This window comes from Bacillus rossius, chromosome 1 (genome assembly GCF_032445375.1).
Source record: "Bacillus rossius redtenbacheri isolate Brsri chromosome 1, Brsri_v3, whole genome shotgun sequence".
Lineage (NCBI taxonomy): Eukaryota > Metazoa > Arthropoda > Insecta > Phasmatodea > Bacillidae > Bacillus > Bacillus rossius.
In genome coordinates, this window is record NC_086330.1 from 365592815 (window position 1) to 365610939 (window position 18125).

An 18125-nucleotide genomic window follows, 5' to 3' on the forward strand; every position below is an offset into this window, starting at 1 on the left:
TTATATAAACTTTTTAAATCTAATTTTCATAACATATTGACGTCGTACCGACCATGGCCTTTAAGCCCGTGCTCCGCACCGCCAGTACCGTATCCCGTTTTTGGAGCGCGCCCCTTGCCCAGCCGGATTGAGTCAGGCGAGCGTCCCGGGCGTGACCCCAATAGACAACAAACCTTATTAAAAGTCACCGCGGCCACTGGCCTTAATTAAAATGTCCGTGACTAGGATCGTGTCAGATTAGAAGAAATCCAACTATTACAGCTCACAGAGATACAATATGTTGATAAATACAGTCGCCAACTTGATGTCACATTTTAAATAATTAAATACATTAAAACTATTGTTAAGCCTTAAGCACCCAATTACCAGGTGCTACATTTTAATTGGGCACCTGGAACATGTTTTAACTGGTAATATAGTAAATTAAATTAATATATGTTTTTTGACGCCGACTCACAAAGAAGAGAAAGTTTCTCTTCCTTGCGAGGCGGCCATGTCCGGCAGTCTCGAACCACTCCGCGCCGGGAACAGACGTGTGTCCGTGGGCAGCGTCCAAGTTTCTTTCATTTTATTACTTTTTATTCTATACTAAATCTTTAAATTTAAACCTCATTAATTCATAGCTGCCCACGTCGACTCGGCGCGTATTTTACGGAACCGGGCCTATCCCGACCGTCTTAACCGTGATACCGTGCTGCAGACCGTATCACTCATGTAAGTGTTTCGCCTAATTTAGGAGCCCGCTCGTAGAGCCCCCCCTGCACCCGTTAATGTTCGGCGCTGGCCGTCTCCAGCGAGCATCGACCCGCGTCCCGCGAGACTGCCGCGGTAACCATTAATGTCGAGTAGCGTTGTTTTTTCTGTGTTAATCGTGTAACGGCTAGACGTCGCCAAGTGTTGGTGAGAGTGTTTTGTAGCGGGACTAGATTAAAGGTAATTCTCACCAACTCGTGTATACTAATTTTCCGGAGTCTCCCGTCCTCCACACGGCCGAGCGGCCTTCACAGTCAAGGGAGAACCATTCAGGGTAGATTCAAGCCGTGTACCTGGCGGGGCACGCGGGGGCAGAGTACCCACGACCCAACATCAAAGGCCTAGCAGTCCGCTAGCCTGGCGCCCCTCCGGACAACAAGAGCACCGCGACGCCCGTAGCGCCCGTCAGGTACCCCCCGGGCCTTTCACATAGGTCGGGTGATGGCAATATATATGTATTAGGTTAATTGTTAATTTTTAATGTGTGAATTTAGAGCCACTTACAATCTTTCGTTTATATAATATTTTACGAATAACGGAACTTTAGAAACTCTGGTGCGACAGGATGCTCACCCCTCCCCTCGCACCAGGGCCAGACACCAGTACAGCACGACTCACGGACCGGGACGGACGCATGTCCCACGGGGAGCAATCATCCTTTATCTACACTGAACTTCATTCTGGTAAATATAGTCAATCTTCAAAACCTTTTTTAATTACTCCCCGTGTGCGCACGGTCCTTTTACGACGTAGGGCCTATCCCAGCTGCGTAAATATAACACTTCCCGCACAACGCATTACGTGGGGCAGTGCAATATACGGCACGGGCCGACTCCCGCAACAACGGACTTTTAGTTAACTGCCGCAGTGCACAGGCACCGACCACACCTAAGTGAAGACTTTAATTAATTTCATAGCGAGCCGCGGTCCACACAAGTGGGCCCGCACGTCGCCATTTGCAAATTACGGGATTGGCCGACTCCAATCAGACTCTCCCCTTCAACCTCGACTGGCATGAGGACTTAACTTTAGTGACGACGCGTCAGAGCGTCCAGTGTACTTGTAGTGTACTTTGTGTAGGGAACTGTAAATGCAAGTGTAGTTACCGATGTTAATTAAACATCCACTCCGCACACTCTGTGCGCGACGTGTATGCAAACCAGACTGGTGTGTGTTATTTGTGGAACCTCCCCAGCCCAGTTAGGGATCAGCGTGCTATGCTGTGTAGGGCCAGTAGTGCAGCAGTAATTAGGGATTCCTAACACCATGACAACCGCCGCCGTTCCTAGTGGGCCATGCAGGGGCTATCGTACCCACCGACCCATCTCGTGGTTAACCACCGAGTTAGCCTGGCGCCCTCCCGGACACATTTCACGTAATAAAACAGCCTTCCCACTAGGAACCCCGCTGAATCTCGAACACGAGAACCCGGGCGACGGCATTACTGGTTGAGAGATTACACAAAACACTAAAATGGACACTTACGCATAGTTGATGGCGAACACTAACACTAACACTGAAGTCCTGGAGCTCGGGATGATATTAGTCCCTGCATTCAGGGAAATTACCTTAATCGAGGCTTGTCCTCGTGGTGGCGTGGGCCACGTTAAGCTGGGTACGGGCGCGGTGGTACCTGACGTGGTAACTCACCCGCGACCGCGGCACGTCCCAGGATGTGATGCGTTCTAAAGTTTGGTTTCGCGTTAGGCGTGATGCCGCCCCGCGTGGGCAATGTTCAAGTTCTCCGGATGGAGTTATGAAGGCGTGAAGCGCAGGCACCTCAGCGGGCTGCCTAAAAATACTAAGATTTACGTAGCACACTAAAAAGACTCGTAGTCGAGTCACACATTTTAAAGACGGACCGTATGACACGTCATATGGCCGAATTAGGGCCGACCGTGGAGCTGATGAAAGTAGATTTAGAAATATTACCTATGGACATTACATGCTGGATCAGGCGCGAAAAGTTGGAGGCTCCACGTGCGCAGGGCTGCCGGCCACGAACACGCGTGTTCGTGGCACTGGCACTGATTCAGGTGTTGAGGACACATAATGGACTGTGCTCTTAGAGGGAGCACCAACAGTGCAAAGTGTAATTTAGGGTCACGCTCACTGAGCCCCCCTAAGACAGTTAACTTTCGGTACTGGCCATCTCCAGAGCACTTGTAATCGCGCCCCGCGAGTCTGCCATGGAAAATTCATACTGTTATGTTATTGTCGTGTTTTGTTCTGTAATCAGAGTGTGTTAATGTAACTGGTAAACGGCTCAGAAGCCGCTTAGCGCACTATCCTAGCTTTTGTAGCAGTTCTGTCACCACATAGAGTACGCATGTGTACCACTGGAGAAGTCAGTTAATTAAATGTGTGGCCAAACCCCTTATACCGGGGTAGTTTCACACGTCCGCACTCGCCACGCCAGTCCCGTATATGCGTCACCACTGCCATACTGATATTGAAAGTGAAGTAAAATTAAATTCAGCAGACACGCATGGACTGGTGAAACATTTGGCCAGTGTGCAAAATAAATCATTGGCATATTAAATTTACCGACAGTCCTGCATAACCTATTGTGATAGTTATAATAATGAATTACCAAAGATAAGATGCTCAAAATTAAGTACTGTAAAAGGGTAAAGGGATCTAAAATGTTAATTCGAGATATCATTTAAATTGCTATAATTGAATTCAACGCATGGAGCGACATTTGTATACAGACACTCTTACACTAAACTTAATTATATTCCAAAGTCCCACAGAGTCTATTACCGTCGAGGGGGGTGGGGGGGGGAAACGAAATAGTGACGTCCTTCAGTCTAGATAATTGAACCAGCAATTCCCGTCGCCACACTCTGTTTTTCAAACACGTCTTCCGTAAGTCATACCAGCCGGGCAAAAGCTACAAAATCCAGTTCTCGCACTTACTTGTTACTGAAGCATACCTCTGTAGTCGGTGGCTGTCGGGGTCGGGTGTAAACCCCACTCACTTTTTAGCGCCTCTGGCATCGCGCTGCATTGGTGGCCCGTGCACTAGGCCCACAATATCACGTTCTCGTATACCACCGCTTATGTTGCTTCGCCCAAGGTGTCGTGGCGTTACCCTCATATTAAATCTTATTCACGTAACGTAACACCAGTTGCTCATCGCTGGGATGCAAATTCTCCTATCACCGAGTAGTTCCGTGGCCGGCGGTCAAACACACACTCCCGCTCCACTCGCAAACAGCTCGCCGTCGCGTCCCCTTCTCACGTCAGCTGACGTCACCCCCCTCCTCCACTACCACCCCTCACTCCGCTAGATTGTTCTGGTCACTTCTTGCAGGTCCCACTCCAGAATAAGGGTACTAAGCGTAAATTAAAACAAATATACGATTAAAAAGTTACAATAAATAAATATTAACGTACACCATTAAATAATATAAACATATAAATAATGTTATAAAAAAATTAACTTATCTTAAAATAAACTTTACGCAAAATAAAAGTAAAAATAATACCTAAGACGACTGAGGCCGCCTCAAGTGGCCTCAAATGCAAATTAACGTAACCGGTGTCGCTTACGATTTTTCGCACCACCCCGTCCCCCACACAGCCAAGCGGTCTCACAACCAAGTAGGGAAGTTCAGGTTAGATTTCAAGCCGCCTACCTGGCGGGGCATGCGGAGGCAGAGTACCCACAGTCCATCATTAACGGCCTAGTATCCCACTAGCTTGGCGCCCCCCCGGACAACAGAAGCACCGCGACGCCCGTAGCGCCCGTCAGGTACTTCCCGGGCCTTCTACAGAGGCCGGGTGATGGCATATGTTTTGTTTAGCAAAATCAAGCGACAATGAATTCGCTTATGCGATAGTATTCTCAAGAAAAATTTATAACATAGGTGAATGCCATATAATAAATAAGGAAAATGTGTTTATAATTAGATGGTCTTCATCAAATAATTAAACTTACACATGAGACAATCTAAAGCTATGTTTGTATATTTCACAAAAAATTTAATTAATAATGCGTATAGGAATTTCATAACGAAAGTAACTGTGCAAGCCATAAATATGAATATCGCCCTTTTTAACATTATTTAAATTCTAATCTCTCTGTGAATACGATAGAAAACAAGTTAATTTTTTTATTTATATTAATAATATAACTTTTTTTTGCCACCAATTTTATCGGTGTAGTGTTGTGTAACTGATTTTAACTTACCATCGACTCTATGTTTTTTTTACCTTTTTTTTAAAATATTTGTTTTTATTTAGCTTTTATGGGAACGTGTTTTTAGATTATTTGTTGATTTATTTTAAAAAGCTTTTTTCATAATAAAGGTTTTAATAATTATATTCGATGGTCTTACATAAAGCGGCAGCTTTTCCAATTTTTTTTACAGAGTCATTACGCCCTTGAGTTTAAACATGGTAAGCTGCTTGAACTTTTTTTTTAAATGTAATTGATAATAATTTGGAAATGAAATGTCTTCATATAGATTTGCTGCCATATTATTTATGGGAGATTTCAAAATTTGTCTATTAAGATTCGTATATGTTTGACACTACTTTGTACTGTTTAAGTATTATACATCGAAACTGCATGAAAAAAAGTGAAAAAGACAGGTTATATATGGAAGGGACAGGATATAGGGGCGAGAGAATGTTATACATTTCTAAGGGTGTAAGGGCGAGCAGTTTTACGTTATATGGTATTTTCAAGAAGCTATTCCTTTCGGTCCCCCCCCCCCCCCCCTTTTTTCCCTAATTATTTTGTTTCTTCAGGTCACTCCACATCCCTTCCCTCTCAATAAAGGCATGCCTCCCTCTTTCCATTCGCCTCCATACCCTCTGGCGCTTCCACCTGTGATCTCTCCACCCTTTATACCCACCTCTGTGTACCCCAGTTACCAGCTTTTCCCACCCCCCTACACCCCTTCTTAACCCTAGAAAGCTAAACTGATCAAAAGTTACATTAAAGCTAAACTATCGTAAAATCTACGAATGGTAAAAAAAATTACCACAAAATACTTTTGAATACAAGTACAGACGTTATTGAAAACATTGTGTTAAAATACATCATTCAAAACATGTTTCCGTCAGATTTGCAATTTTACAAGCCCTCAACACAGTTGACACAACACTTTACGCTATGCTCTGCGCAGATTGGTTTCCTGCAGTAGCAGCAGTAGATCGACGTCATCCTCTTGACTGATCGGCAAATTCCGCAAATTGTTCGTGGAAGGTTTTGAGGGAGGTCATGGGCCCTTCGTGGAACTGGAATTATCAGGATATCTGCAATTGATTGCCGGAGTTTGCGGGTCAAAGTTGAGTACTGTAATCGCTGTTGAAGCCATGACTCTACAAGGCTGTGGTGGATTTACATACCAAATTTCCTTCTTGATTCTGGTTTCTGACCTCTTTTCACAACATTAGTAACGTAAACATATGCATTTACTAGGATAATGTTCATCATGCCATAGAACACGCACAAAGGCCATCGTCTGGTCTTGCGGCTACAGGACATTTGATGACACATCTGGTCCAAGGAGTGAACTGCTGCTTTAGTGGCATTGTAGGTCTCAATGATTTGAGGTTTTTTGGAGACTTTATGGATGACAGGCTTTTCGTGGCAAGTAGATTATAACAAAACAGTTTTGGAATTTTTTACTTTGTAAGAAACCATGGTTTTTGGGCCATCGAAACAAAACATACTTGTCCCAATGGCTCTGCACTTAGGGTCTTTAATTTCAGGTGGAATTTCTCGCTTGTCTCTTCTTAGTGTACCTACAAGCGTAAGTTTGAATGGGTTTCCTAAAAGTGAGGTTGCTAGTGGAACAGATGTGAACCAGTTGTCAACTGTTATGTTACGATTGGATCCATGACAAGTTGTTGACAGCTTTTTCACAAAAAACTCAGCTTGAGGCAAACCTTCTGTGTCTAAAGTTTTACCTGTGTAAGGAAGGGCAAGAACCATATATTTTGTGGCAGTACCACACATAACAACTATCTTCAGCCCATATTTATCTGGTTTGTTCGGAATGTACATTCTGAAACTACATCGCCCACGAAATGCAAGTAACTTTTCGTCAGTAGTCAAGAAAGAACTAGGCTTGTAAGAACTTCGGCACGCAGCAACAAATAAGTCCCAAACTTTCCTCACAGGAGCAAAACTGTCAAGTTGTATCCTATCGGCTCGAGTTGCAGAATCATCAAACCGCAAGCACTCTAACAAAAAATCAAATCGGTCACATATCATGGTTGCATGGTATCTCTCACCACTGATTTCTGGGTTGAACATCTCGTTTGACGGTAAATGATTGTCCTTTTGTGCTGCTGAAAGAATTAGTAACCCTAATAGAGCATCGAACTCACTATCGTTCATTGCTCCAACAGTTTAAGTTTGTGCAGTATAGTTAACACTCTTTTCCTGAATTTTTATGTTTGTGGAATAAACAATTTGATTTTTAGTTTCATCAGTGGAAAAAATCCTGAAAACTTCCACAGGAATTAGTTTATCGTTAGCAATACCAATGCATCCGGGTGAAATATGAATGACATTCCTCGCTACCGAGGCTGTATTGTGATCATCTGTTGGCTTGTCCAACGGTGTCCATTTTTACCCCTCAGGCTAGTTTTATTGAAAACCACTAAATAGGAATCACCTGTAGGTCCGGGTGTAGCATCAGCGTGTTGCAGGGTAGTTGTGCCACTGGTGGATGGTTGTGATGCTGTAGAATCTCTTGAAGGTTGCAGGGTAGTTGTGCTATTAGTGGATGGTTGCGATGATGCATAATGCCCTGAAGGTTTCGGGGTAGATTCGCTACCAGAAGCTGTTTGCGTTGCTACAAGTCGGGGAGAGACAATGGGATTTACTTGAAAAGTCTTTTTTTTCTCACTGGCGGTGACAGTTCTTCTTCCGAACTTGACAGATCTTGCTCTGAATCAGGGCGATAATGTGGGTTTGCATCCGAATCATCTGTACTTATAACATCATCATATTCCATATGATCGACTTCATTATCTGAACCCGGAGCGCAGTCAGAGTCATCACTATCGTTATCTTGAAGATATTTAAAAATGTCTTTGTCAGTGCACTATTTACTCATTTTTATAACATAGTTATTACTAACGCCCGTAATTAGAACACAGTATTATCACTTTTCAGTCGATAATAAACCACTAAAAGTAAAATGAGTAAATTATAAAATCCAAACGTAAAAGCTAAACTATATCGTAAAATTTACGAGTGATTATCAGCCGCACTGAACTGACAACAGGCAGCGAAGCGAGATGAACGCTAACTAATGAGGTCGGCCAAGTGAGGCACGGAACTGGACGGACGAGTCCATTTACGCCGATTAAGGGGTGCAAGGTACATGAAAACAAATATGCTCGTGAAATCTACGATAGTTTAGCTTTCTAGGGTTAACCTTAAAAGAGCTATCACCTTCCCTGTAATAATTCTCACCCCAGCACCTTAGTAATTTTTGATGGACTATGCATTTCCCCCTCTTGCTCTTCCCTTCTCCACCACATATCCATCACCCACCTGGCCGCTCTATGCTGCACCTTCTCCAGTTCTTTTACCTCAGCCACTAGGTAGGGGTCCCAGATCACAGCCACATGCATCACTAGCCTGACCAATGTGGGGTATGCCTTCTACCTTACCCTCTTCGCTGCTCCCTGGAGGGTCTTGCCCAGCAGTCCCAGCGCCATCCTACCCTTACTCACCGCCTGCTGAACCTGTTTGCCCATTCCAGGAATTTTTGCAGGGTCACCCCTAGGTATTTATACTCATCAGCCTCCTTTAGCTCCTTCAGTTCCAGCTTTACACTTCCAGCTTGACCTTCCTCTTCCTCATGAATCTAACCACCTTCATCTTTACACATTAAGCGACTGCCTGTATAGGAGACCAGGTGCACAAGGTAGTGAAAAAGGGGAGAAAGACACTGGGCCTGCTAGGGTACTAAAGTTGCCGGGTAGGGTGATACAGAAGTGCAAAGGCCGGGCAATTCTGGCATATTAGCTGCAACTTGAGATCACTTTCTGGGTACAGAGTACAAAAGTTGGAGAAAATGAAAATACGGTGGATGGCACCCAGGTGGGTGACGAGATGTGTTGAATTGGTTAGGGGCATGCTTCAGGTGAAATAAGAGGAAGAGGCTGCTATGGGGGTTTTAAGTATGTGAAGGGGGAAGAGGTGAACTACAGGCTAGTTTACAGAAAAGATTTAAAAAAAATGAGGTGACTTTGAGTGAGGGAAATTTGCATGGGATGTGACAGAGAACAGAAAGCAGAAAACGCTTAAACTCCTGAGATGGAGAATGGGAATGAATTGGATGGAAAACTGTTGGATTTTATGCAGGCGAGAGCATTTAGGGCAAGGTTTTTTAGGTAACTGGGTTGTTCAGTAGACAAATCAAATTCAGAGATCCTTTTGATATTTTTTTTATAAGGTTTTGTAAAGATTTGATTATCTAAATAAAAATTAGGTAAATATGTAGAGTAGCGGTATTTGCGAAAAAAAATGTTAAAATCGGAAAATACTTTTATTACCGTATATGCTCTTTCACTTCCTCTTTTCATTAAACCCGGCGGAGATTAGAAATTCCAAATACTTTAGGAGATATCAAATTTTTTAATTTTCATAGTTGGGCGATATTTGTTAAAAAAAATTTAAAAATTCCGAAAATACTTTTATTCTATGCTCTTTAACTTCCTCTTTTCATTAAACCTGGCGGAGATAAGAAATTCCAAATACTTTAGGAGATATCGAATTATTTAATTTTCATCATAATACCTGTGTATTCATGCGGCATATACCATTGTTTCTTGTTTACTAGTATGAAATTTTTTTTTCTTGCGGCGTTCACCATTGTTTACCCGCCTCTAACTTAGGTGAGTTTTTAACATTTCAAATTTTAATGTTTTATTTGTTATTTGATTATTGTTGCGCAAGTAATAAGTAAAAAAAAATTACGTGAGTTCCTACTGTTCATCCTTTGTCCCGGTTTGTTAGGTCAGGTCAGGTCAGTTACATTATAAATACTTTAAAACTAAACAACCATTAAAATTAATTCATATTATTTTTAATGTCCGCTTAGTTTGAAAGTATTTATAATGTAACTGACCTGACCTAATTGACCATTTTAATTAATTAGGCATTCACGAACACACTGCAAAATAAAAAAATGGCTACGGTCAAATGATAGTACAGGTCTTGTATTGCAAAATAAAAGCGGCGATATCTCCTAAAGTATTTGGAATTTCTTATCTCCGCCGGGTTTAATGAAAAGAGGAAGTGAAAGAGCATATAATAAAAGTATTTTCGGATTTTTAAAAAATTTTTTCGCAAATACTTCTACTCTACATATTTACCAAAAATTATTTTCCTATTTTCTCCAAGGAAAGATTGGCAGCAGCTAACTGAGCAAAGACTGTTAGAATTGCTGCTCTATTTGTGAATGAGGGATACTTGTGTGTATGAATACTGTACAAAAGTTATGTTTGGGATACAAATTGTTTCAGATTGTGATGCGTCGCTTGCCTGTGGGTTGGTGTGCAAGACAGTCAAAGACACTTGTAGGCGGGGTGTGCCGTGCAATGTCAAGCGGCGACAGTGAGGTGCTATTGGATTCAGTGGGAAACAAGGGAGTCATCACCCTAAATCGTCCCAAAGCCCTCAACGCGCTGAACCTCACCATGGTGAGAAAGATCACGGCCGCTTTGAGGGACTGGGAGTCGAGCAAGTCTCTGGTCATCATAAAAGGCGCGGGAGAGAAAGCGTTTTGCGCTGGGGGCGATGTCAGGGCAGTCACGGAAGCTGGCCTGAGGGGGGATAAACTCGGAGAAGATTTTTTCAAGGAAGAGTTCACCTTGAACAGCCTGATCGGGACGTACCACATCCCTTACGTGTCCTTCATAGATAAGATCACGATGGGCGGTGGGGTGGGGTTGTCCGTGCACGGAGCGTACCGAGTCGCCACGGAGAGGACTCTGGTCGCCATGCCCGAATCTGCGATAGGGTTCATTTGCGATGTTGGCGGTAGTTACTTCCTGCCTCGCCTCGGAGGCAAACTGGGGTTGTTCCTGGGTCTGACCGGGCACCGGCTCAAAGGCTCGGACGTGCTGAAGGCCGGCATCGCAACTCATTATGTGGAGAGTTCGCAGCTAGACGACCTAGAGCGGTCTCTGCTGGAGAAAGGGAACACCGTACGAGACATTGAGAAAATTTTAGGAGAATTTTCCCAACGGGATGTTGCAGAATTCAGCCTGTTACCTCATTTGAAACAGATAAATCATTGTTTCTCTGCGCCTACTGTGGAGGATATAATTATGAGACTGAAGGAAGAAGGATCCGAATGGTCACTCGGTATGTTGCAAGTGCTGCAGAAAGTTTCTCCCACATCATTGAAACTGATCAAAAGGACGTTGGAAGAAGGTGCGACAAAATCACTCCAGGACTGTTTGATCAATGAGTTCAGAGTTGCTTGCCATTGCTTGAAGGGTCACGACTTTTTTGAAGGTAAATGTACTCACCTGCATTTTCCTCCTGAACTCATTGATTTTGTGATGTTCAAAAGTAGAACCATGTTGTAACTTGGAACAGGAGTTACCTTTGCAGGAAAATGTAAGCAAGAACTACTTTTTCAAATCTTTTGTTACATAAAGAAATGATAAAATATGAAACTTATGAAGAAGAAATGTATAGAGTATTGATTCCACATAGGAAAATGTAAAGACTGCAAAACAACTATGGTAATACATACCAGTAAAATTTTACAACATGGTACTACAGTATTTACAAATACAGAAATTTCTATATTAACATGTTTTGTATTATGTATGATTTACACTTTTTTTTTTAATTTAGCTACATTTTCTGTTATGTTTATGTTAAATATATTTTCTCAGAAACACTTGGCATTTCTGTAAAATCATAATGTGAGATCACTTAAAGGACCTAATAATTTAAATTTATTTAGCAGGAAATCTTGTTAGAATATATAAATTATTACTTTAGTTTATAGGTTAACTGGAAAATGATTTAAACTTGCATTGCAGAAAAACTTGTTATAGAGTGTGATTGCACCTGAAACTATTCACGGCTGTGGTTATGTGCCGCAGGTGTGAGAGCCTTGTTGATTGACAAGGACAAGCCCAAGTGGAAGCCGGCCAGCTTGGAAGAAGTCACGGACGACTTTGTCGCCTCCTTTTTTGCCCCCCTTCCGCCGGACCAAGAACTGGTGCTGTGACCGGCAGGAATCTCGAGTCCGGGATGAGGTTCAATTACGTAACGACAATAATGCTGCCTTACGATGGAGTATCTGTGCAAGAGATTGTCATTCTGGTAACTTTATACTTGCTGATTTGGATCTAACGTCACCACAGCCGAATAACTCTCTCCTGAGATGCAATGCTCGGTGGAGCATCCACATCCTGAACCTAAGATAGCTTATCTTGCCACATGGAGTCCTGCCCACTCACTCTGTTTGATTGGTTGTTTATTTTCCATACCTGTGTTTCATTACAGTTTACTTTGAAGTGCAACAGTTATGTATTGGTGGTGCACAAATAAGTGTTTCTTGCTAATTGCTTCCTGTTAAGTTAAGTGCAGCATGGGCATCAGCCATGGATAAACCATGACCAATGTTTTTTTGTACTATCAGAGGAGATGTATACATAACTTCCCCCTATTTTCAGTCAAACTATCAAGATGAGTGGTGTTACCTAACTGAACACTCTCAAGAGATTGTAAGAACCCTTGGAAAGTTTAGAAGTATCAGAGGTAGATGTAAATATATTGAGGTTGGATGGGTAACAGGAAGGTATAGATGATTGATCATGTTCATCTTTGTAATTATTGATAATAGATGTAACACATATTTTATGTTCTTAAATGTTGAACTGTGCTGTGTTTTGTAATACCTTTCAATTAATTTTATTACAACACTAAGTATATGTCTCGTTTTACCCATCACTGGTTGGTTTGAGCACAGGTAACGCCACGATGTAGACAGCCGTGGTGTCCCTATGCTTGCAGAGGCAGGATGATTGACGCTGTGGTTTACAATTGCCTTCTGCTGGATGAAGGTGAAAGGGACATCACAAGCACTCAGTTCTGAACCCCAGGGTGAAGGTTTCAAATATCCTTTCCCAGCCGGGAATATAACACCGGCTCCTTGGCCCACCAGCTAGCCACACTAGCCACTAGACCAAGTGGGCGGACGTATTTATGAACACAGGTATATAAAGTTAAAACCAACATATCGTTTGGCCACCTTTTTAAAACTGCCATAAAATATCTGGCTTGCTGCTAGATGCTGATGTTGCAGACACTGCAACGTAGCACATCTTCCTCCTTACGCCTTTCCTTTGCCAGGCACTGCCTTGTGTCAGACTCGATTGTTTCATTGCAGTACAGTAGCCAGCAATGACCTTGTACGGTATTCCTCCTGCACTGCTACCACCAGAGTGCGTGCTACTGGCTTGTGTCCGTAGCTGGTTGCCCTCAACTGCATTACCTTCCAGTGTCTTGCTGTCTGTAAGACTCTTGGAGAGTCACAGATGTCTGCAGCATTATTCCTTTGTCTGTTGAAAAGTGAAATAAGTGTAGTTTGACATTTGGTCCGGTATGTATTCTATTGCAGTTACATTTCAACCTCGTGTACTGCAGCGTGGCCAGGGACTGCATGAAGTGCAAGACCGAAGTAGAAGTGCCAAGGCACTGGTAGCATCAGACTTCCAGTTTGTCTCAGTGTGATACATTTGCATACTTGCCAACTTTTACGATTTTTTCGTAAAATTTACGAAAAACATACGTCTTTACGATTTTACGAATCTTATAAATTTTTTACGAATTTTTCCAGTTTTTGTTGACACTTCTGATATCGATTGTTGCGACCTATTTTGTTCCAAGTCGATCGATAAATCGAACGCTTGATCGTTTACGAATCGTTTTTGGTTGGTTACGCCGCCATGTTGTGTCTTTGATATCGTGTTGTCTATTGTTGATCGTCTGTTCGTAAGGCCTGTATTACACTATCATATTCATATGACATAGATCTATTATATATGATGAGCACACATGATTGAAAGATATTATCAAATACTTTTTTGTGCTATTACACTAGGTAATATATTTGATCATATATGTACTGTAAGAAAATGGATTCACAACTTGTTGCTGCTGGTGCTTGTGTCAGTGCTATAATTACAATTGCTTTATTGCTCAAACAACTGAAGAACAAAAAAAAGAAGCGAGTGTGGGTTAGGCCATGGATTGGAAGACGGAAGATGTTTGGCATTCATAATAATTTACTGAAAGAACTTCAAAATGAAGATCCCAAGCACTATGAAAATTATTTAAGAATGGATGAAAATACTTTTAATTTTGTAGTGTCCAAAGTGTCTAAGTTAATTTCGAAGGAAGATACCCACATGAGAAGTAGTATTAGTGTGCAAGACCGGCTTATGGTAACTCTTAGATTTTTAGCAACCGGTGAATCATATTCTAGTTTACAGTACAGTAGTCGAATACCTCAATGCACACTTTCCATTATTATTCCAGAAACATGTAAGGCTATTTATGAATCAATGAAGAACGAGTTTTTTAAGGTAAGAAAATATTTTATTACAACAATATATTTATGTACAATGTTCAATAGAGGTAATAGCTTTTAATTGTTATCATCAGAATTTGTACTGAGAGCATTTGCTTGTTGGAATGCTGTATGAACATCTGCTGATGACATTCAGGAAGAGTTGTCAGCATTCTCTGGGGAACCAACCATTACTTCACTCTGGTCTGATACTACTGTCCACTGACTTGTGGAGGACGTTGAATCACTAGGAACCATTATGGTTGTTAGTGATTGATCATCGATTGTGTCCCATATTTCCATCACTGCATGTTGAATCTTTCGTTTTGCCATCCTGAATGTGTAATCATTACTAGCTTCTTTAATTGCCCGAAGTTCAGATATTACAAAATTGCCAAATGCCTCACATTCATCAACATTTATCGAGCCCTCCGGTTTTTGAACTGCAAGCTTTGCCATTTCTTTCATTGTATGAGATGCTTGGGATAAAAGTGAATCATAAGAATCAGAGTCTAATTTCCTTTTTTTTTTGGCGACATGTTTCATGTGTGATGTCGATGGTGTTCGCTGTGATTCTGTTATTTTGTAATGCATGTTTGTGTTGTTTTTCTCATTTTCTTGAGATGGCGATTGTTCTCGAGGTAATTGAAGTTCATCATGCAATGGGGTTTCTTGAAGATTCTGAAACAAATAACATTTGTTATATTATTTTTTCAGGTTCCAAGAACCTCTGAGGAATGGGAATTTGTAGCAAATGAGTTTGAGAAGAAATGGAATGTATACAATACAATAGGAGCAATGGATGGAAAACATATCCGTATAAAATGTCCCAAAAACAGTGGTTCACATTATTTTAATTACAAACATTTTAACAGCATCATACTGTTCGCTTTAGCTGATGCTAATTATAAATTCCTGTATGTTGATGTTGGGGCAAATGGCAGAGTTGGTGATGCTGGAGTGTTTGCCAACAGTACATTGAAACAATGTCTGAGTGACCAATCACTTTTAAATATTCCAAAAGATAGGAGACTGCCCAATTCAAATTTGGTATTACCTTTTGTTGTGCTTGCTGATGATGCATTTCCTTTACGTCACAACATTATGAAGCCCTACCCATTGAAAAATATTACCAAGGAAGAAAGAATATTCAATTACAGATTGTCTCGTGGAAGACGAATGATCGAAAGTAGTTTTGGAATCTTGGCAACTCGTTTCCGTGTGTTTTTAACAACTATTAATTTACCACCAGATAAAGTAAAGTTAATTGTGCTTGCTGCTTGCACATTACACAATATGCTGGTTGAAAAACGAAAGCACATATATACTCATACAGACTTTCGAACTGTTGAGGTAGGTGGACATTGTTTTATTGAACCATTTACTGAAGAAGTGTGTCAACAAATGCAGCCTATACAACAACAAAGAAATTTTGGTCATATGCGACATGGTACTGAAATACGTAATGACTTCAAAACATTTTACAATGGGCCAGGAAAGGTTCCATGGCAAGAGAACTACATAGGAGGCAACTAACTAAGTACAGTACTTACATACATAACTTACATTTTGTTCTTCAATGGACGGATTTTGTGAAATTTCCACAGTACATAGTGATTCATCTGGTGTTAGTGATGCATCCAGAAAATTTAACATTGGAAACCAATAAGCCATCGGTTTGTAAACACTGTCTGCATCTGCTCCGCTTTTCATGCTTTTAAGTATCTGTAATAGAACAGAACATAAGTGTTAAAAAAAACTGTTATTTGTTTAGCTCAATACTAGTCTCTTCGTCACTTGTTATTCAAGGATATGATATGTAGGTACTGCTTCATGTTTACGTTTACATAATATGCAAGGTTTTAATAAAGGAGTCAATATTTTTAACTCCATGAACATTTACAAATGTAGGCCTACATCATAAAACAATTTTAAAAAAGGTAATGCTTATCTGTGCTATTAAATTATTTATTGGAAATGGGTGAGGGGAACAATTTCAAATACTGTAATTATGTATGAAGTTATTGTCTACAATATATCAAAAAGGACTTATTTTTATAAATATTCAATGCGATTCTAGCCTAATCATATAAAAAACAATTTATTTATTTTAAAAATTAATGAACCAGGGAAATCAGGTAAAAGTTCCTTATCGTGTACCCAAATATATCCCTCGATCCTGATGGTATATTCCTGTACATTTTTATCCTGTGGTACATGATGCTTGCTGGTTTGATACAGCCCATAAATAGATCTTGTACATACCAAAAACGTGTTAAAAAAACCATTAGGAACGGTTTGTTAGGTTAATATAGTTACAGTAAAAATACTTAAAAATGATTTTGGATTGTTTATTATGTCAGTATAGGTACATTGAAAATATGTAAACAATATCAAGAGATATGTCTACTTGGATACGTGATACAGAACTTTTACCGGAAATTGTTTGAAACCAAAACTAACAAGCATTGTCATCGAGAATACAAATACATTTCAAATTTCAAGTTTTTGTCTCGAAAGAGGTTAGTTTATTTTGCGTTGCAAGGTTTTCCCCAGTATTAGCAAGTTAAAGAAAATCATTTACAAATGATAAAAACTATTATTCTTACCTTTGCCTTTTCAGCTGCATACTGGCATCTCAATCCATTAATTTTTTTCCTCACGTCTTCCACTGTACAACCTTGATTTATGTCCTCAGCGATAGACTTACATATAGCTACACGCATGCTTCTATTTTTATAGTCGTTATGTTTTGCATTGTACAACATTTCGTGCGATTCGTATTGTGCAATTAGCATTTTGGTCGCCGCTATGGTCCAATGGAACTTTTCACCTGCCATGTTTACCTTAAAATATTATCAAAGGTTCTCGCTCCTAGAACATATTATCATAGACATATGATCATATTTCAACTATTATCAAAGATTGTACATTACACAGTCATATTTTTCATCAAATAAATTTGATAATAGATCTATGTCATATGAATATGATAGTGTAATACAGGCCTAAGCGTTTCGGGTGGTTTTTATTTGGCATGGATTGATTGCGTAGCATCTGCAATGGGCGGTGGCGTAAAAAAACATTATTGGTAGTGTTTTCGTAAAGATTATTCGGAAGAATTCTCGTTCATTTTGAAGTCGGACAAAGGTCAGAAATATGCATTCTGCAGTGTGTGTAGGTGCGATATTAGTATTTCTCATGGCGGAAGAAGTGACATATTACTTCATGTTAAATCTAATAAGCATGCAGGCAACGTTCAAAATTCCGAAAACAGCCAAAAAATCAGCACGTTCTTCACAAACAGTTCAAGCGAAGATAGCGTCACACGTGCCGAGTATTTGTTTACGTATTTTTTGATTGAACACAACGTTCCATTAAGTGCAGCAGACCACGCGGGCCCTTTATTCCGGAAAATGTTTCCGAAATCAGAAGAAGCACAAAAGTATGCGTGTGGCCGGACCAAAACAACTGCAATTGTTGAAGAAATGGCGAAAGATTCAAGGGACGACGTCGTTAAACATCTGCAAACAGGTCCGTTCTCTTTGTCAACTGATGGTACAAACGATACAGACTCCAAATTGTACCCGATTGTTGTGACGTATTTTGATAAAAATATTGAAAACATTGTGTCTTCTGTACTTTCACTGCCAGATTTGCAGGGCGATTCTACCGGACTAAATATTGGAAATTTAATCATAAACGAACTTGAACGTTTTAATATTCCTTTAAAAAACATGATTGCTTTTTCGGCAGACAATGCGGCAGTTATGATGGGTAAGAAAAATGGTG

The 18125-nt window shown here is 40.7% G+C and overlaps 2 protein-coding genes across 2 annotated transcripts; one reads left to right on the plus strand and one right to left on the minus strand.

Moving 5' to 3' along the window:
- The first annotated feature begins 4923 nt into the window (after positions 1 to 4923).
- On the plus strand, positions 4924 to 12632 carry LOC134528376 (3-hydroxyisobutyryl-CoA hydrolase, mitochondrial). The gene is made up of 3 exons (XM_063361950.1): positions 4924 to 5160; positions 10261 to 11257; positions 11860 to 12632. Exons 1-3 carry the CDS (start codon positions 5158 to 5160, stop codon positions 11985 to 11987), a joined length of 1128 nt encoding a protein of 375 aa, XP_063218020.1. The 5' UTR covers positions 4924 to 5157; the 3' UTR covers positions 11988 to 12632.
- Positions 12633 to 13817: 1185 nt separating this feature from the next.
- Positions 13818 to 17173, minus strand: LOC134528377 (uncharacterized). The gene is made up of 3 exons (XM_063361951.1): positions 16943 to 17173; positions 15900 to 16058; positions 13818 to 15014 (listed from the first exon to the last, which is right to left on the minus strand). Exons 1-3 carry the CDS (start codon positions 17171 to 17173, stop codon positions 14487 to 14489), a joined length of 918 nt encoding a protein of 305 aa, XP_063218021.1. The 3' UTR covers positions 13818 to 14486.
- Between the last annotated feature and the right edge of the window lie 952 nt (positions 17174 to 18125).